At 38.3% G+C, this 21,466-nt stretch overlaps 1 protein-coding gene across 1 annotated transcript; it reads right to left on the reverse strand.

Moving 5' to 3' along the window:
• Nucleotides 1-11,077: 11,077 nt before the first annotated feature.
• On the reverse strand, nucleotides 11,078-15,589 carry CCDC179 (coiled-coil domain containing 179). Its single transcript, XM_058546313.1, has 4 exons — nucleotides 15,545-15,589; nucleotides 14,695-14,739; nucleotides 13,252-13,356; nucleotides 11,078-11,197 (listed from the first exon to the last, which is right to left on the reverse strand). The coding sequence occupies exons 1-4, from the start codon at nucleotides 15,587-15,589 to the stop codon at nucleotides 11,078-11,080; spliced, it is 315 nt and encodes a 104-aa protein (XP_058402296.1).
• Between the last annotated feature and the right edge of the window lie 5,877 nt (nucleotides 15,590-21,466).

A 21,466-nucleotide genomic window follows, 5' to 3' on the forward strand; every position in this document is an offset into this window, starting at 1 on the left:
CGCTCCGCCCCCCTGCCCCGCCCCCTGCGGCAAGGTCCCGCCCCCGCCCTGCAGCTCGGCCCCGTCGCCCCGCCCCGCCCCGCCCCCGCGGCTCCGCCCCGCCCCAGGCCCTGCAGCTCGGCTCCGCCCCCACCGCCCGCGCCCCGCCCCGCCCCCGGCCCTGCAGCTCGGCTCCGCCCCCACCGCCCGCGCTCCGCCCCCGCCCCGCCCCCTGCGGCAACGTCCCGCCCCCTCCCCCCCGTGCAGCTCGGCTCCGCCCCCACCTCCCGCGCTCCGCCCCCGCCCAGCCCCGCCCCGCCAGGCAAGGCCTCGCTGCCCGGAGAGCCTGCTCCGGCAGCCTGCAGGGGACGGAGAGTAAAGCTTGTTTCGTGGCTCTCTTTGCCTGGTCGTTTATAAACTACTCGGGACAGTTTATGCTACTTCTTTTGTGAGATGGAATTAAAGGCAAAACTGTAAATTGACATCAGCACCACTTTCTGCCTTCTAAGTGACTGTCAGTACTACTCCGGGTGAGAGGCCAAAACACGAAACCCGTCTCTGTGTTGAGAATCCAGCCTCACGGAGGTGGCCTTGGTTGCGATTCGCACTGGTTTCTGGTGTTTTGGATTTGCTTATCCCTCCAAGAGTAATAATAAAGTTTGATCGATTCAGAAATGTTTTAATTGAGTGCTTCTCAAACTTTCATAGACATAAAAATCACCTGCGCATCTAGTTAAAATGTACCTGCTGATTTAATGTAGGTCTAGGGTGGAACCTGAGATTCATTTCTAGTAAACTCCCGAGTAATGATGAAGGTACTAATCTCTTCTCCACATACTGCTTTTGTTTAATTTTTTTTCTTGCATTATGTTAGTTTTTCTTGCTTGTTGGAAAATCATCAAATATTATAAAAAGGTAGGATGTAAAGTGACAGTTTCCTCAGAAACTACTGTTAACATTTTGATGTATATTCTTCCAAGCTAATTTTTTGGATAGGTGTAATATTTACTTATAATTTTATGCACCCATTTTAATTGTACAGTTTTGCTGAGTTTTAACAAATGTATGCATCCATGTAATTCAAGATGTAGAAATTTTCATCACCCCAGAAAGTTCTCTTGTTCTTATTCCCAGGCAATCCTCCATCCCAGACCTGGCTGTGACAAAAATTCTCTCTTTGACCAAACTCTAATTAGGCTCCTTTGAACTCTGTTTTCAGCTGGGCCCTGACTTTTGGGCTTCCGTGCCCCTCCATGCATCACTCAACTTTAGTAAGAATTCTGCTAAGCCAGTTAAGCCAGAATTCTGCACCCTGAATAACTGATCACCTTCCGTATCTGATCAGGTTCCTCCTTCTCCACTACCCCCAAGTGCTGTCTGATCACCCCGCCTGCCTTCAGCAAGCATCCTCGTAGGTTCGTTTAGCCAGAATCCCCCTCACCTCTGTTTCCTCCTAGCAATTTTCCATCCACTGAATCCACCCTACTCCTTGGTTATAAATTCCCACTTTTCCTTGTTGTATTCAGAGTTGAACTGGATCTCTCCCCTCTACTATTAACCCCAGTGTAGTATTCCCTTTGAATAAGGTCTTCCTTACCATTTTAACAAGTTTCATGAATAATTTTTCTTTTTTCTTTCTTTTTTTTCCCCCAGCTTTACTGAGGCAGAATGAACAAATAAAATTGTAAGATATTTAAAGTGTACAGTGTGATAATTTGATATACATTGTGACAGGATTCCCCTCATAGAGTTAATTGAAACATTCATCATCTCTCATCATCATTTACCTTTGTGTCTGTGTGTAAGAAAAATTTAAGTTCTACTCTCTTTAGCAAATGTCAGTTATACAATGTTATCAACTGTAGTCCCATGTTGTACACTAGATCCTCAGACCTTATTCATCTTATAACTGAAAGTTGTACCCTTTTACCAACCTCTCCCCATTCCCCACCTGGCCCCCCCCCCCACCCCCCCGCCCCCTGCCAAGCGCTGGCAACCACTTTTCTACTCTCTGTTTCTATTTTCTCTGAGTTCAACTTTTTTTTTTTTTTTTAGATTCTTTATGTAAGTGATACCATGCAGTATTTGTCTATTTGTCTCTCTCTGGCTGGCTTATTTCACTTAGCATAATATCCTCCAGGTTCATCCATTTTGTTGCAAATGACAGGATTTTCTTCTTTATTTAAGGCTGAATAATATTCCATTGTATATATATATACCACATCTTCTTGATTCATTCATTCGTCAATGGACACTTAGGTTGTTTCCATAACTCGGCTATTGTGAATACTGCTGCTGTGACCATGGGAATACAGATACCTCTTCAAGATAATAACTTCATTTCCTTTGGCTGTATGCCCAGAAGTGGGATTTCTGGATAATATGGTAGTTCTATTTTAATTTCTCAAGGAACCTCCATACTGTTTTCCATAATGGCTGTACCAGTTTACATTCCCACCAACAGTGCACAAGGGTTTCCGTTTCTCCTTATCCTCGCCTGCGTTTATCTCTTGTTTTTTTGATAATAGACATCCTAATAGGTGTGAAGTGGTAGGTCATTGTGATTTTGATTTGCATGTCTCTAATGATTAGTGATGTTGAACACCATTTTATGTAACCGTTGTCCATTTGTATGTCTTCTTTGGAAAAATGTCTATTTAGGTCCTTTGCCCATTTATTTGTTTTTTTGCTATTGAGTTGTATGAGTTCATTGTATATTTTAGATATTAATCCCTTAACAGATATGTGGTTTGCAAATATTTTCTCCCATTCCATAGATTGCCTTTTCATTTTGTTGATGGTTTCATTTGCTGTGCATAAGCTTTTTAGTTTGATGTAGTGCACCTGTTTATTTTTGCTTTTGTTGCCTTTGCTTCCCCCCCCACCCCAAAGCCCCAGTAGATAGTTGTACGTCATAGTTGCACATCCTTCTAGTTGCTGTATGTGGGACGCGGCCTCAGCGTGGCTGGAGAAGCGGTGCGTTGGTGCGCGCCTGGGATCCGAACCTGGGCCGCCAGTAGCGTAGCGCGCGCACTTAACCTCTAAGCCACGGGGCCGGCCCTGCCTTTGCTTTTGATGTCAAATCCCAAAAAATCATTGCCAAGACCAATGTCAAGGAACTTATCCCTTATGCTTACTTCTAGGAGTTGTATGGTTTCAGGTCTTACATTGAAGTCTAATTCATTTTGAGTTGATTTTTGTGGAGGGTGTAAGATAGTGGTCCAGTTTCATTCTTTTGCATGTGGCTGTCCAGTGTTCCCCAAACCATTTATTGAAGAGACTATCCTTTCCCCATTGCATATTCTTGGCTATTCTGTCAAAAGTTAATTGATCATACCTGCATAGTTTATTTCTGGGCTCTCTATTCTGCTTCATTGTCTGTTTTTATGCCAATACCATACTGTTTTGATTATTATATTACAAACAAATTATATTATGTTTGTGATATAATTTGAAATAAAACAGTGTGATGCCTCCAGCTTTGTTCTTCTTTTTCAAGATTACTTTGGCTATTTGGGGTCTTTTGTGGTTCCATACAAATTTTAAGACTGTTCTATTTCTGTGAAAAATGCCACTAGAATTTTGATAGGCATTACATTGAATAGTAGATTGCTTTGGGTAGTATGGGCATTTTAACAATATTAATTCTTCTGATCCATGAACATGGGATATCTTTCCATATTTGTGCCCAAGGAAAACACTGATTTGCCTCTGTACATATAGATTGACTATATTTTCTAGAGTTTCAGATAAATGGAATCATATCATATGTACTTTTTTTTTTCTGGCTTCTTTTCTTCAACGTAAAGTTCCTAAAATTTATCGATGTTATTGTGTGTATGTTCCTTCAATAATATTCCATTTTTATAGGTACACCACATTTTAAAAATTAATTTAATTATTCATGGACATGTGGGCTGTTTGCATTTTGAGGCTATTATGAACAAAGATCTATAAATATTTGTGTACAATTCTTTGTGTGAACATGTTTATTTCTCTTTAATGAACACCTAAGAGTGAAATAACCGAGTCATATTTCACATGTATGGAAAACTGTTAGGATTTTCTTTAAGGTAAAGTGCTTATACCATTTCCATTCATATCAGTGATGTGAGAAAGTACCATTTATTTCTCATCCTAACCAACAGTTAATATGATCAGTCTTTTTAATTTTACCAGTTAAAATGGGTGTATAGTGGTATTAATTTGCATTTCTCATCTTTTCATTTACTACTTGGCTGTTCGTACATCTGTTTAGAAATGCCAGTTCAAATCTTTTGCCCATTTTATCAGTTTGTTTATAGTCTTTGATTTAGTTCTAATAGTTGTTTATATTTTGTGGTCAAAGAACATATTCCATATCACTTCAATTCTATGACATCCACTGAGATTTACTTTATGGCCCAGCAGATAGTCTATTTTAGTATTCCATTGTACACTTGAAAGAATATGTGTTCTGTTGACGTTGGGTGGAGTATTCTATAAATATCAGTACACTTGTTGGCTGGTAGTGTTGTCTTCAATATGTATAGCTATATATCTATGATTTTCTATTTGTTGTGTCAATTTCCAAGAGAGGAATGTTTATATTTCAATTTTAATTGTGGATTTGTCTATTTGTTCTTTAAATTCTTCCAGTTTTTGCTTAATGTCCTTTGATCCTCTGTTATTGGGTACATATGTGTATGATTATTATGTCTGTGTGTGAATTGAACCATTTATCATTATAAAATGTACATCTATACACCTGATAATATGACTTGCTCTGAAGACCAATCTGTGTGTTATTAGTATAGCCATTCTAGTTTTCATAAGATTTTTGTTTTCATGGTATATATTATTCCATCATTTTATTTTTAAACCTATCAATGTTTATATACAAAGTGTATTTCTTTTTTTTTGAAGATTGACCCTGAACTAACATCTGTTGCCAATCTTCCTCTTTTTTTTTTTTTTCTTCCCAAAGCCCCAGTACCTAGTTGTATATCCTCGTTGTAGGTCCTTCTAGTTCTTCCTTGTGGGATGCCGCCTCAGCATGGCTTGATGAGCAGTGAGTAGGTCTGGACCCAGGATCCAAACTGGTGAACCCCCGGCCGCCGAAGTGGAATGCGCGAACTTAACCGCTATGCCACTGGGCCAGCCCCAAAGTGTATTTCTAATAGACAGTTTGTGTTTGGCTTTTTTAAAAATCCAGTTTGACAATCTCTGCCTGTTGGGAGAAGATTCTCTATGGGTCCTGCATGTTTCTGTATGTTTTCTGAGCAAAGGTTTTCATATTTTTTGCTCTAGACTATCTTTTCAAGGATGTTTATATAGTAAGCAAACTTGGAAGACACAGTGTCTCCTCTAGAACAGATTTGTTACTGTCCAGTATAGTAGAGATAATGTCTCCCTCCAGAGCAAAAAGTTGGGCAGGTTTGCTCAGCAGCCTTTTCTATACGCTCGGGGCTTCCTTAGCTGTGATAGAAACCCACTGTGTGCACAGTATCCACCTGGGCACACCTCTGCATCACCCTCATGGGGCTTGGGGAGTCCAGGGAAACCAATGCAAGCATACACTTGATACTGCCTGCTGTGCCAGGAATAATAAAGCCCTTTGTCTCCACCCAGTAGTCTCTTGTTTTCTGCCAGCATCTCTGAATCTGTGACGGTCTAACTTGTTATCTTGTAAGTATAATAAAATCTCATATCCTTCACAGTTCTTGATACTGCCTTTTAATTGGAGTATTTAGACCATTTAGATTTAATGTAGCTATTTATTAATTTGAAATTAAATCTATCATCTTGCCCTGTGTTTTTCTTTATTTTCAAATCCATTCTTTGTTCTCCTTTTCTTCTTTTTTATCATCATTTGGATGGATTTTCAGCATCCATTTTATCTCCACTATTAGCTGTACCTCTTTATTTGTGTGTGTGTGTGGTTTCTCTAGTATTTACAATATGTGTCTTTAACATATCCAAGTCTGCCTTCAAGTAATATACCTCTTCATGTAAAATATAAGAAACTTTCAATGACTGTACTTCTATTAACCCTCTCCCACCCTGTTATTGTTGTCATATATTTTACCCTGCATGTTATTAAAACCAAAATAACTAATTTTGCTTAAAACAGACAATTAGTTTTTAAATAAATAAAAAATTAGAATAAAATGATTTTACATTTACTTGTATTTGTATCATTTCCAGAGCTTTTCAGTGTTTTGTGTAGATCTAAGAATCTATCTGATATAATTTTTCTTCTGCCTTTAGGTAGAGAAAGAAGATCTTTCTCCTGCAAATCTGGTAGTGATAAATATTTTTTGGCTCTTCTTATGAAAAAAAAAATCTGCATTTTGCCTTCAGTTTTGAAGGATATTTTTGCTTCATATAAAACTTTAGGTTGACTGTTTTTTTTTCAATCCATTCTTTAAAGATGTCATTCTGGCTTATATAGTTTCTAATGAGGTTTGTGGTTTTCTTATGCTTGATTCTCAGTATTTAATGTGCCCCTCCTCCTGCTGTTTTCATTTCTCTTTTCAGTGTTTTTCAGCAATTTGATTATGAGGCAATTTGGTAAGGTTTGGCCTTTATCTTGCTTGGTGTTCATTTAGCTTTTTGGATCCATGGGGTTAATTTTCATCACATTTGGAAAAGTTTTGGGAATTCTTTTTTACTCCCATCCTCCCCTATTCAGACATTGCCAATTATTCATAAGTTATTATTCATGTGAATTATTCATGCTATACTGTATCACAGCTCAGCAAGGTGCTAATCATTATTTCACTCCTTTTCTCTGTTTCAGTTTGGATTATTTCTATTGCTATATCTGCTATTTCTTCAATTTCAGTGACTTCTTTTTTACATCTAATATACCGTTAACGTCATTTAGTGAATTTTTAAATTTTAGATATTTTTCAGTTCTAAAAGTTCTATTTAGTTCTTTTTGATATCTTTTATTTATCTCCTTGTTGGTATCATGTTTTTCTTTAAATTGCCGAGCATAGTTAACGTATATATCATAGATGTTTAAATTAATTCTTCTAATTACATGATCTCTTTTCATTTCTGTGTCTCTTTCAATTGACTTGATTTCCCCCAATTATGTGTTACATTTTCATTCCTCTTGACACGCCTAGTAATTTTGACTGGAGACTAGACCTTGGACATTGATAGCAGACAGAGAGTAAACAGATCTGGCCTTGTTGAGTTTCACCCTGTGCAAGTGCAGCTTAGCATTCAGCAAAGACTCAAGGCAAGCCATATGCAGGTCTACATAGTCCTTTGTATGGTTCCTTACTCTCTGGAACTCTGCCCTACAACTTCCAGCTACCCCAGACTCCTTGGATTCTAATCTCTGTTCCTCAGCTCATCCTCAGCGCAGGAAGACTGCTGTGCTCTGCTTATGGTCCCCTTCCCTGCATCAAGATCTGGAATGCTCTTCCAGACAGAAGATGGGCAGTCATAGGGGTCACCTTGTTTCTCTTCTCTTAGGGATCACAGCCCTTTTTTTTGACTTTTGTTTAATTTCTGAAAATCATTGTTTTTAATATTTTGTCCTGTTTTCTAGTTGTTTACGTGGAACCATAATTCTAGTACTGCTGTCATGCCTAGAAGCAGAATCCCCTTTACTTCAAACTGTATTTTGGAGGGTGCAAATCAGTCACTGCATATAATGTTCATGTTAATCCAGTACAGTCATGTGTTAATTAACGATGGGGGTACATTCTGAGAAATATGTCATGAGGTGATTTTGTCATTGTGTGAACATCATAGAGTGTACTTACATAAACCTAGATGGTACAGCCTACTACACGCTGAGGCTATATGCTACTAATCTTATGGGACCACCATTGTAAACACGGTCCATCATTGACTGAAATGTCGTTAAGCAGTGCATGACTGTAGTTGGTAATTTTTTAATTTAGAAAATAATTGTGATAATTCTATTTGCATGTTAGGAATTACTTATGTAATGAAGTAAGCATTTGATACAGACAGATATGATTATCATTTATTTCATACATAAAAGTAAATTTAATTCAGTATCAAAGTTTACCTTAAATGAAAATTTTAATTACACTATGGCTTATTTGCAATATCAACACACAACATAGGCTTTAGTTATATTAAAACTCTCTCTTAGGATTGTTTAAAGATTTTAAATATTTTATTTAAACATAAGTCATTATAAATATATAGCAGAGAAAATCTATTTTCCCCTATTATTAAAGCATAATTCTAAATCTCCATATAAGTCAATAATCCAATTCCAGAAATTTAAACATGAGTATATTATTTTCAAAAGCCTATACATATTCATTATTATTTGTTAAAAAGCAACAGATCTTAAATTTACCACAGAAAAGAAAGTGGTAGGGAGATATAGTATTTAAGAAAATTCTAGAGCCTGTGGTTTGGATATTAAATGGTTGCACTGTGTTTATTTTGCTGAAATGGCAGAATATTGCCTTTATTTTTCAAATGAAGCCAAATCACAAAATGTCACTTGATGTTAGAAATCTGCATATTTTGGTCTGACACATGATTTCTTCCATATAGACTCCAGCTTTATGTCCACTAGAAGAAATTAAAATACACAAAGAAAAAGAAATTCAGTTAAAATTTATATGAGGAAAACTTTATGCAAACTATAAATTATCTGGAAAAGCCATCAGAAGGAGAAGACTTTTTTATAAAAAAAGATTGTATAAGGAGCTAGAAATGCTATTCTAATTTAAAGTAAGGTCACATTCAGAGAGAAGCCAGATATGAAAATTAGCATTATCAAATAAATCATATCTGGGGATAAATATGATATAAACATTTTTTCTATGAGTCAGGCAACAAACACTACAAGAAGGAAGAATTTGTAGAAACCAAAAATAGCATTTTGGAGGAAAGGTCAAAGTCAGTCTAGAAATCTAAAACATTGTAGCATAAATTAAGAATGCCATTGATGGGCTCATCAGTAGACTGGACACAGTGGAGAAAGAATCAGAGAGCTTGACAATATGTCAATAGAAATTGTTCAAACTAAAAAGCAAAGAGAAAAAAGAATGAAGAAAAGTGAAATAGAATATCCAAGAACTGTGGGACAATTAAAAAGTGTAAGAAATTTTATCAATAATTAATAACTTCCCAAAACAGAAAGCACCAGGCCCAGATGGGTTCACTGGTGAATTCTACCAAACATTTAAAAAGGAAATTATACCAGTTCTCTACAATCTCTTGCAGAAAATAGAAAGAGAGGGAAAACTTCCTGACTTATTCTATGAGATCAGCATTACCCTAATACCCAAACCAAAGACATTACAAGAAAGGAAATGACAGACTAATCTCTCTCAGAGCATGGACACAAAAATCCTCAACAAATTTAATCCAACAATGTATATAAAGAATTATATACCATGACCAAGTGGGATTTATCCCAGGTATGCAAGGCTGGTTCAACATCTGAAAATCAATTAATATAATCGATCACATCAGCAGGCTAAAGAAGAAAAATCATACAATCATATTAGTAGATGTAGAAAAAGCGTTTGACAAAATACAACACCCATTTATGACAAGAACTCTCAGTAAACTAGGAATAGAGGGAAACTGCCTTAACTTGGTAAAGAACATCTACAAAGCACCTACAGCTAACATCATATTTAATGGTGAGTAACTGGATGCTTTCCAGCTAAGATCAGGAACAAAGCAAGAATGTCCCTTCTCACCACTTCTATTCAACATCATATTGGAAGTCTTAGCTAATGCGATATAAAACAAGAAAAGTAAATAAAAGGTATACAGATTGGGAAGGAAGAAATAAAACTGTCATTCACAGATGACATGAATGTCTATGTAGAAAATCCCAATGAATCAACAATAACAAAAACACAAAAATTTCTGGAACTATTAATGATTAGGCAAAATTGCAGGATATAAGTTTAACATAGAAAAGTCACTTGACTTCCTATATACTAGCAATGAACAACTTGAATTTGAAATTAAAAACAGAACACCTTTTACATTAACACCAAAGAAAAGAAATACTTAGGTATAAATCTAACAAATATGTTCACGATCTGAATGAGGAAAACTACAAAACTCTGATGAACAAAATCAAGGATGATCTAAATAAATGGTAGAAACTCAATGTTCCTTTATAAGAAAAGACTTAATATTGTTAAGATGTCAGTCCTTTCCAAATTGATCTATAAATTCAACACAATCCCAATATAAATTACAGGAAGATACTTTGTGGATTTTGACAAACTGATTCTAAATTTTACATAGAAGGCCAAAAGATCCAGAATTGCCAACACAACATTGAAGGAGAAGAACAAAGTTAGAAGACTGACACTACCCGACTTCAAGACTTGCTATAAAGCTATAGTAATCAAGACAGTGTGGTATTGGTGAAAGAACAGATAAGTACTTCATTCACTGCAACAGAGTAGAGAGCCCAGAAATAGACCCACACAGACAGTCAACAGATCTTTGACAAAAGAGCAAAGGCAATACAATAGATAAAGGATAGTCTTTTCAACAAATGGTGCTGGAACTACTGGAACAACATCCACATGCAAAAAAAAAAAAAAAAAATCTAGACACCTTATACCTTCCATTAAAATTAACTCAAAATTTATGATAGACCTAAATGTAAAATTCATAACTGTAAAACTTCTAGAAGATAACACAGGAGAAAAACTATGTGACCTTGGGTTTGGCAATGAGTTTTTAGATACAACACCAAAAGCATGATCCGTGAAAGAAATAATTGATAAGTTGGACTTCATTAAAATTAAAAACTTCTGTTCTGGGAAAGACACCATTAGAAGAATGAAAAGGCAAGACATAAACTTGGAGAAAATATTTGCAAAACAATTATCTTATAAAGAACTGGTATCCAAAATATACAAATGACTTTTAAAACTCAACAATAAGAAAATAAACAACTCAATTAAAGAGTGAGCAAAAGATCTGAATAGATACCTCACCAAAGAAGTTATACAGATGGCAGATAAGCATATTAAAAGATTGTCAATAGTATATATCATCAGGGAATTGCAAATTAAAACAAGATACCACCACACACCTGTCAGAATTGCTAAAATCCAAAACACTGATAACATCAAATGTTGGCATTGCTGGTGGGAACATCAAATGATTCAGCTACTTTGGAAGACAGTTTACCAGTTTCGTACAAAGCTAAAAACAGTTTTACCACAAGATCCAGCCAGCAGTTGTGCTCCTAGTATTTACCCAAACGAGTGAAAACTTACGTCCATGCAAAAACCTGCACATAAGTGTTTATAGCAGCTTTATTCATGATTGCCGATAACTGGAAGAAACCAAGATGTCTTTCAGTAAGTAAATGAATAAACAAACTGGGGCACATCCATACAATGGAATATTATTCAATGATAAAAAGAAATGGGTTATCAAGCCATGAAAAGATATGGAAGACCCTTACATGGATATTGCTAAGTGAAAAAAGCCAGTTTGAAAGGCTATATACTGTATGATTCTAATTATATGGCATTCTGGAAAAGGCAAAATTATAGAGACATTGGAAAGATCAATGACTGCCAGGGGCTTGCGGGGGGTGAAGGAGGAGGGAAGGGATGAATAGATGGAGCACAGGGAATTTTTAGGGCAGTGAAACTATTCTTTATGATAATGTAATGGTGGATCTAAGACATTATGCATTTGTCAAGACTCATAGAACTGTACAAGACAAAGAGTGAGCCCTAATGTAAGCTATGGACTTTAGTCAATAATAATAATGTACTGATATTGGTTCATCGACTGTAACAAATGTATTAGCCCAATGCAAGGTGTCAATAATAGCAGAAGCTGTTGAGTGAGGAGGAGAGGGAGAGTGTATGGGCACTCTCTGTATTTTCTGCTCAATTTTTCTATAAACCTAAAACTGCTACAAAAATAGTCTATTAATTTAAATAAAAAGGAGGAGAAAGAAAAATTTTGAGGGTGATGGATATGTTCATTATCTTGGTTGTGGTGATGGTTTCATGGTTCACATGTGTCAAAACATTAAAAAAAGTACACTTGAAATATGTGCAGTTTATTGTATGTCAATGATACTTCAATGAAGCTGATAAAAAACACAAAACGATAGATATGTAGTAAGAGAGGGCTATTTTCCTGATCAAAAGGGAACTGCTTCAGCTGGCATATACTTTCTGCCCTTTGACCTATGCCCTTTCTCTTGGAATGTGGACACCATGTCTACTGATGTAGAAGCCTTTTTGAGGCCATGAGAATAAAAGCCATGTGAAAAGTTTGGAGGATCAGAAAAACAGAAGGAACCTGGGACTTCTCTGGTGATTTTTGGAACCACCATATCAGCCCTAGACTGCCTAGGTCAGGAGTTCTTGTTTGGAGAAAAAAAATGTACTGCTATTTGGTTAAGCCACTGTAGTTGAGTTTCTCTTATAAGGAACTAAAGTTACAATTCTTAACTGACATAGCTGTTCATTAATTGTGCTTATAAAATATTTTCTTTCAAAAATAAAATCAACAGAAAAATCTTAATTATTGGAAATAAAACTTTTCCCAAATCTTTCTATATTGAAATATAATCCTGTTCCTGGAGGTTGCCCAAATAAGGCTAGGGCTCACTACTAAGTTGAAAGAGGAATGGATGAGGAAAATGGGGACTTTTACCCTGAAGAAAAGCCTGAATATGAAGGAAGGTAACATTGTTCTCAAATATCTGAAGAATTTTCAAATGGAAGGGCCATTGGATTTATGTCTGGCTACAAGAGATATAATACACATGTAAAAGGCTCATGGAGACAATATGACCTGTTATGTGGAAGAACTTTTAAATCCATGTCCAAGATATGCAAAGATGGAGCAAGCTGCGATTGGTGTAGAGTATTCGGATGTTGCAAGTGTTCACGCCTAGGCTGAATAACTATTTGGCAGGAGATTTTGTAATTTATTTTCCAAATAACATAATCCAAAAGATTTAAGCAAATAACTTTGGGCAGTCAGATAATTTATGGTAAAGCAAAAACTGGAATCCAGAACAAAGTGATTTCAAAGATTGTACTCTTTTCATTAAACCACATCATCTCCAGGAGATGATTTCGAAGGAGATTTAAATAATGGATGAGAATTTGATTAGAGGAATTTTAAGGTACCTTCCCAGACTGCAACTACATATTTCTCAAAGGAAAGGGGAAAACCAAAATTTAAAATGCATATTACATGTATTAAAAATGAGAGTGTCTGTTGCATTTAAGAGTCAGTTAATTTCAGTGAAGGCTCTATACTTACGAGGAGGCCTGGTTCCGGAACAGGAGAAGGTCTTGCAAACCGTTTGCTCAGTTTTCTCTTCTCTTTCCTCAGGTTTTGCATATTCTCAATACGTTTAGCCATGGACTTGGGGAAAATTAAAAGGAAAGAAAACAAATCATATCTTTTATAACAGAAAAAGGTAACATGCTGATTATAGTTTTGGTTTGTGGCAATAAAAAGAGATAAACACAATGAGTGTATATGGTTTACTTAGCAACGTGCAAGTGGGGAAAAGCCTTTTTTCAAATGTGCGGTTCACAGATGAAGAGAACACATTGAAGCATTGGTAGAGTTTTCAAATAAGACTCTTTACTCTTGATTCCCACTTCACCAACTGTGCACATTGTAGATCCAAGATTCAGGGATATATGTGTTTACTTTTATTTTAAAGGTAGTGTTCATTAAAAACCCCAAAGAGAGTTTCTTTATAGAAATAAGAAAACAAAATCCACGCACATTCTTTAGTTCTCTTAAATGCTGCATTTCACACAGAGCTTTTTATGTCCCCATTGTATGGCATCTGTATGTAGCAGAGACCTAGGGGATCAAACTAGAATGCTTTGAAGATAATGGAGTATTAGAGTGGAGAAGTTATGAGTAATAGTAACTTTCATCCACTTCGAATGGGAGTACAGTTGGTACAGCTGCTTTGAAAACAATGTGGCATTACTTTATAACAATGAAAAATCTGCCTTCCCTATGATCCACTCATTGTACTCCTTTCTGAATAATCAAGTGAAACTCTTGTTCAGAGAATGTTCGCAGTAGCAGTGTTCCTTATAGGAAAATGTGGAAACAACCCAATGTCCATCAACAGGAGAAAGGATTAATACACTGGGATATGTTCCACAAGGGACATTAAACAGCAGTGAAAATAAACGAACTATAACTATGTACAACATTATGAACGAATCTTAGGAAACAGTGTTGAGTAGAAAGAATAACTCATATACTAAATTTTGTGTGACCATATGTTTATGAAGTTCAAAACCAAGCAATATACTTTCAGAGGCACATAGGTGACAAACTATTAAAGAAAACATGAGATTGATAACAATAAAATCCAAGATAGTGGTTACCTCTGGGAGATATGCAGGGAGGAAGAGGGCAGCAGCCCCTAGATGAGTTCAAGAATGCCCATATCATGTTTTCTTAAGTTGGAGCTATATTTTATTATTCTGCTTTACAAGTTATGCTAGTATGTGTAAGTATCAAATGTTACATTAAAAAACGAGAATATAAGCCAACTAGGTTATCCATTTAAGACTCATTCTAATAGTTGTCACAAGATCCCAGAGTCCCGAGGAAGATAATGCAAGTGTCTGGCTCATAAAAGTTCTATCACATTAGAGACCACACATAAAGGAACATTAGGTAAAGTCACAATTTTGCAATACCCAAAATTATTTATTTAAATGTTACCTGCCTTGCAGTGACCTCTGAAGGATGGTACCTCCTTGGTCCTTCCTACATAGAACGTTAAATTAAAAAAAAAAAAAAACATAAAAGTCGTGAGCAAAAAAAAAAATTAGTTATTATAATAGGAATCCTACGCTACTGTTTTTTTTTTAATTAAGTAATATGTGTATGTTTTCTCAACCGCAAGAGGAAGGATCAGAATAAGAACATCGAGGTAAAAATCAGGGGGGATGGCGATAGTATTACGAGAAAAAAGAATGAGCTATGAACAACATTAAGGGAACACGTAGAGTCTTGAGATTTATTCTGGAAGGAAAGGGTCTACAAGAAATCCAAAAATGCATATTTCTGTTGGTATGTGACTTCAATGGTGCCACGCTGCTCTTCGCTTAAGAACTGTCTTTAGTGTGGCTTCTAAAGCCTGGGAAAGCTGGGGTGACTGAGGAACCCCAGGAGGTGTATGGTTTTCTGAGGCATACGGATAGTGGTTGTTAGTTTATGGAGTTCCCACTCCTTCCCCTAATTTCTAAATCGTACCTTAAACACTCCCCTCTCTTCATTTTGATCTAGTTGTTTAACCCAAAGACCCAAAAGCAATCTCCTCCCCATCTGAATATTGAGAAGTTTATGCTGCCCCCCACCTTTGTAATCCCCACCCCACCTTCTAGGGCGGGTCAATGGGTCGGTTAGCAAACATGACTGAGCGAGCCTGGCTCCTAGCAAGCGCAGGGTGGGGCTGTGCCTCGTCCTGGGCGGGCCCTGCATCCCGGGATCTACTCTGTCTGCTTCCCTCGGGGTTCCCCATCCCCGGCACCGACCCGCGCCGGGGCGGGCGCGCGGGGCGCGGACTCACGGGGTTGACCTGGGCGGCGTCGTCGCCGGTACAGCGCAGGCACATGCTGCAGAGCCTCGAGCGCCCGGCGCCCACGCCTCGCCCCGACCCCGCGACCGCGGGCCGCGCCGCCCGCGCGCCGGCCCCGCGCGTCACAATCCTCTCTGTGCGCGCCCCGCGGCCCGCCCCCCCGTGGCCGTCCAGGCCCGGCGCGGGAAGTCCGGTCCCCAGCTGTCCCGAGAGCGTCTGCAGAATTAGGGGTCGGGTTCCCACAGTTCCCTATCCCTCCAGCTCTCGTGCTCAGACAGCCACGTAATACAATTTTCCATCTTTTCTGGTCCTCCTCTCTCCACTCCTGCTCCGTGGAGCCCCCTTCTTAACACGTCTGGCTTAGATGCCCCGGTCCTTCACTTCAGTCTGTCTTCAAGGTTCTCGATTCTATCACCTCGTTGTTCTTCCGTCACAACTTCCAGTTGGATCCTTCCAACGATCCGCCTTCTCCCTGTCGATGACCGGGCTGAGGAAAGCTTGAAGATTCTGCGATGCGTCTTCATCATCGACAGCTTCAACCGGGTCGTCGCCGCTGCTTCCACTTCCCTTACGCTGCGCTGGCCCGCGCTTTTCTGGAGTCTGCAGCATTGCCTTCCAACTGTCTTCGCTCCATTAAAATCTCTGAACCCACTGTCACCCTCCCAGGCACTTCCAGCAGAAGTAGGCGGACGGTTGCTTCACACGCTGATAATGGCTCACACTTACATAGAACTTATGCTCAGCGCTGTTCCATGAATTGATACATGTCAACGCCTCAACTCCTTCCGACAACCCGGGAGGGTAGGTGCGTGATTGTTCCCGTCTGGGAAACAAGGCACTGGTGTGTTAGATAACTTGTCCAGGGTTCTACAGTCAGAGGGTGAGCTGGGATTCAAATCCACAGAGTCTGCCTCCAGGCCTGTGCTCTTCACCACTGTGCTCCGCCACCGGTTGCTTTTACAAAGCCAGACTGGACCTACCTCAATTCTTTGCCACGGACAAGCCTATAACCTTGTTAGTAGCCACTAACAAGGTTAGTAGTTATCCTTCTCCCTGCCATCCTGTTGAAATTGAAGTTGTTGCAACTCCTCTTATCTCAGATAAATCTCCATTTCTGTTCCCATTTCCTTCCTAGAAGCCTCCTCAGAGATCTCACTCCTCAGAGTGTTCCCTCACCTTGTTAACCTCTCTACATTGTCTCCTCCCTTTAAACATTTAAATACTCAAATCTTCCCTTCTTCAAGCCAATAAACCAAAACCCTTTGAACCAGAGCTAATTGTAACTGTTGCCCACGCCCTCTATTTACAGTGCATATTTGCGGGAGTTGTCTGCAATCCCCATTTCCTCTTCTTTACACCCAGCGTTGATATTTGGCTCACTGCAACCTGCTTCAACCCTTATACCCCATTGGTGCTTGTTTCAAAATGGCCACTAATGATCTTCCTGCTGAATTCAGTGGACTCTTTACCACATAACTTTTGCGTAGTGTTAAATATCACAGAGAGGGTTCTTGGAAGAGTTAGGCTTAGAAAAATTAAATCATCTTGCCCTTCTGACCACTCCCTTCTTGAAACTCTCCTCTGTGGGAGGAATATGACTTAGAAAAATTATGTAATCTTGCCCATGATCACAAACCAGGAATTGACTTGAAATCCTATGCTTTCTCTAATATACCGTGTAGCCTCAAGAACATATGTTTTGGATACTTACTGTTACATGTCTGCTAGGTCCTGGAAATAAAAAGATGAATAAGTTAAATTACTGTCCTCAGAGTCAGACAAACTAGTAACAATAAAAAAAAGTAAAACAATGTGTTGTGAGGTCTACAGATCTTGTGCAGAAATGCAGGAGCCTCTAATTCTGTCTGAAGATGAAGGCTTCCAGTTGATGCCAAGAAACTTTCCCAGGGGAGTAGGCAGATTGGCCACTCATGTTAGTTCCATTCTTCTGACTTCCTGATCTGCCTTTGCCCTCCTGGAATGATTCCTCCACAGGTGGGTTCACATGTAATCACCTCTAGTTTGTCCAATATCCTCAGAACAGGTGCATTAGGATAAGGACAGGCCCTGAAGATGTATCTGGATGTGTCTGAGCTGGACTTTAAAGGATGTATAGGAGTTTATGAGGTAGCTAAAGACAGAAAGAGCATTCCTGATGGGGGCAGCAGCATGTTCAAATGGCAGGGGGTATGGATCAGTATGATGGGTTTGGTGAATAAGTAACTCGTGTCAAGTTGTTACCACTCTTCATTCATCACTTCTCCTTGCCTTTCCTCCTCTTTTATTCTGTAAAAAACAAAAACAAAAAATACAAGGGCCAAAGTTGAAACGAAACATTGATTAGCTGGGTTCAGGCACCGTGAGACTAAGATAAAAGAATGTGTCAGAGTTTCATGTCTGAGACATTAGGAAGCAGGCAGTGGAACCCACAAGAATCCAATCCTACCTTCACTTGAAAACTTTGTGATCCTGGTCAATTAATTATCTTGTGTGAGCTTCAATTCCCTTTTCTACATTTACAAAATAGGAATAATAAAATAACATAGGGTGGTTATGAGCATTAGAAATAATATAAGTAAGGAATTGGGGAGATAATTCCTTGCTAATTGGGGAGTTACTCAATAATGGCAGTTGTGGTTATATTTTACTATAGGCTACATTGTAGAATCGTCCCAATGGGAAGAACCTTAGATCTCATGCAGTCCCATCTCCTATCTGATTCTTTAAATCCCCTGTCAATACGTTAGTTTTGTGGCAGTCCCCCTTTCTTTTGAATAAATTAATGGGTAGGAAATTCACTCCAGCCCATTCAATTTTTTGGCACCTCTAATTATTGGAACCTCTTACTTCAACCCACTAGTTCTAGCTCTGTTCTCAAGGGCCTCACAAAATAAACTCATTCTCCTTTACATGATGATAGAGTTGGGGGAAGAGGCTGAGACTGTCAGAATCTAGAAGCTTGGATGAGGGACCCCACAAGCCAGGAACCAGACCTCCGAGGAGGGGAACACTGCCAAGCTGAGCTAGTACCACAGGAGGTTGGATGGGGGTGGGAGGATCTTTCAGAGAGACGGGTCAGAGACCTCTTAGGAGGGGGCACTATCTAGCAGGTGCTGATGTGATTAAGGAAGAGTAGTAAAACCAATTCTGGGTGTGTAGAAAGAACCAGAAACTGGAAGCACCTCCTGCTGGAGACAATTGCTACTGCAGGTGAAGTGTCATTGCTGGGGTGACACTGAGAGCAAGAAACAGGAATAAGATCATTCTCCCCCACATCTGCCTTCCAATCTCCCTCCAACACCCCATTGGCTAAGCCTATTGAGATGCCAGCTGGCTCAATTTCCAGCTCTTTATCTCTAAAGAGAAATAAAATATGCAGAGTCTCGCCCTGGCTTCACAAAGAGGAATATGGACTAGTGGGTTTAGAGCTGAAAGACAGCAGGTTAATGAGTGGCACAACAACCATCATGCCCTAAATCACGTGCAGTCCTTCAACTAGATGTCTTTGAGAATGGTTTCAAATCTCCCCACTATCCAGGTTGGTAATGTGTATCATACCACAGTCAGCCAATGTCCTGCACCAGACACAAATCTCAAAATGTAGTATGACCAAGAGTGAAAGGGGCGATAGTATTGACTCCCCAAATCCGGACAGTATATTGTCATAAAAAGTGCCTTTGCAAAAAAACGAACACAATTTAACTGTAAAACTGTGAAAACTCCTAAATACTAAATGCAAGCATAGTCAATATTTCTGCTTGTTTGTGTTTGATTGGTATAAAGCTGAAATTCTCAAAGTCAACTCGAGAAAATGCCATCGCAAAATGTTTATAATTTTATATAAAAAACAAAAGAAATAAGCCCTTCCCCCTTACCCAGAAATGCATACTGAGTTCAAATAAGTTTGAGATATTCTAGGTTAAACCAAGTTAAATAAGTCGCTTTACTGCAGGACTACTCAGAACCTGTCATGTGCTAAAGTGATTATGAGCTTCCAGACCGTATATATTATACCATGTTCTCCAATTTACTTGCTTATGGGACCCCTTTTCAGTGTGCCATCTATAGTCTTTCTCACTTATATGTGGAGGATTCTAGATTAAAGATAGTAGTTGTTTCTGAATAACTAAATATTATTTTATATTGCTTTAAGAATGGCCTTGTTACATCATAAAACTACATCAACAACTCTGAATATCAATATTTAAATCAGATTTTCCCCACATCACATTGTGTGTCTTATTTTCTATCTAAGCAGTATTCGCTAGTTTTTGTTGTATGTCTTAAGTAGGTGTTTCATAAAGCAAGTGAGATTAGCTTGTTAGGGCGTTTCCGTACTGATGTTTTATTATCTTCCTCTGGCTATTTGATAAATCTACGCTGATGGAATCAGTTAAAGTAGCATTGCACTAATAAATGCTATATCTGTATCGTGTGAAACAGGATAAGATTTATCAAATAGAATATCCACACAATTTTCCTTAGTTTAACTATTAAGTATTTTCTTTCAGTTTTGCAATTGAAATCATTTGAGGTTTGTATCTCTTCAGCTTTCTTTTCTGTCATCCACAGTAATTCAAAACTTGATTATTTAGCAATTGAATTTATAGAAACATTTAAATATTTCATTCACATTTTAAGAATAAAACAGCTTCTAAGGTTTGTTGATGTTTCCATAATTAGATTTTACTTTTGTAAGTTTATGCAAATACAGGGCAAGTTCTTAAGGAATTAACTTGTGAGCTTTTCCATATAAATGAAACAACTTGTACAGAAAGAAATGGAATATCAACGTTGATGTATGTTGTACCATTATTCAGAGAGTTTCTGTTTTCTGGGCTTCCGATGGGCCATGGAATCTATTTTGGGGCATTAAGAAACTTTCCTTATTTACTTTGATTTCATTATAACTGTTTACCTTTTGATCTGAAGCCATTTTCCAAAGTAAATGGGAGAATTGTGACTAATTTATATATTTAGGATTTTCTTGTGACTTTATTTTTTAAAATAAAGTTTGAGAGAGTAACTCTTTTCTAGGTCCTAAGATTCTTTAAATATTGGAAATTTTTCTTACAATTAAAGTCTGTTCCTTTTCCATGATAAAATGCTATTTGTCTGTTTAGTAAATAGGATGTCGACAGATGCATCACTTTCTTTTGGGCCATTCTTTCATTCCACTAGTATCTATATCCACGGAGTGCCTCTTTTGCTCCAGACTCTGTGCCTTGTGCTGGAGTTTTAGTACTGAACAGGCAGATATGATTCCTCATAAATGGGTCCCGTGTAAAATAATACCAGCGTAGGGCCGACTCCATGGGTGTACAATCTGTGTAGTCACCCAGGGAGTCATGCTTAGGAAGGTTATTGCTCTGCTCTTGCCTTCTTAAAATCCTTAATTTTTAAGCAAGTGGCCCTGCATTTTCATTTGACACTAGGACCTGCAAATTTTGTAGGTGGTTTTGAACGTACCCTACAGAGTTTATGAGAAATATCTATCTATCTATCTGTCTGTCTATCTATCTATCTATCTATCAACACCTGGCACACAGTAGCATTTAGTGTAAATTTTCATTATGATTGCCATGTACTGAGTTTATAGCAAATTTTCCCTTTTCTGTACCTGGGCAGTCAAATTGTGAAATCTAGGTTATAGACTTTTTAACTTGTCTATATTAAGTTACATCTTTTTATTTTTATTTATTTATTTATTTATTTTTAATAATTTTTATTTATTTATTTTTTTCCCCCAAAGCCCCAGTAGATAGTTGTATGTCATAGCTGCACATCCTTCTAGTTGCTGTATGTGGGACGCGGCCTCAGCATGGCTGGAGAAGCGGTGCGTCGGTGCGCGCCCGGGATCCGAACCCGGGCCGCCAGCAGCACAGTGCACGCACCTAACCGCTAAGCCACGCG

Source organism: Diceros bicornis, chromosome 7 (genome assembly GCF_020826845.1).
Source record: "Diceros bicornis minor isolate mBicDic1 chromosome 7, mDicBic1.mat.cur, whole genome shotgun sequence".
In the NCBI taxonomy this organism is placed as follows: Eukaryota; Metazoa; Chordata; class Mammalia; order Perissodactyla; family Rhinocerotidae; genus Diceros; species Diceros bicornis.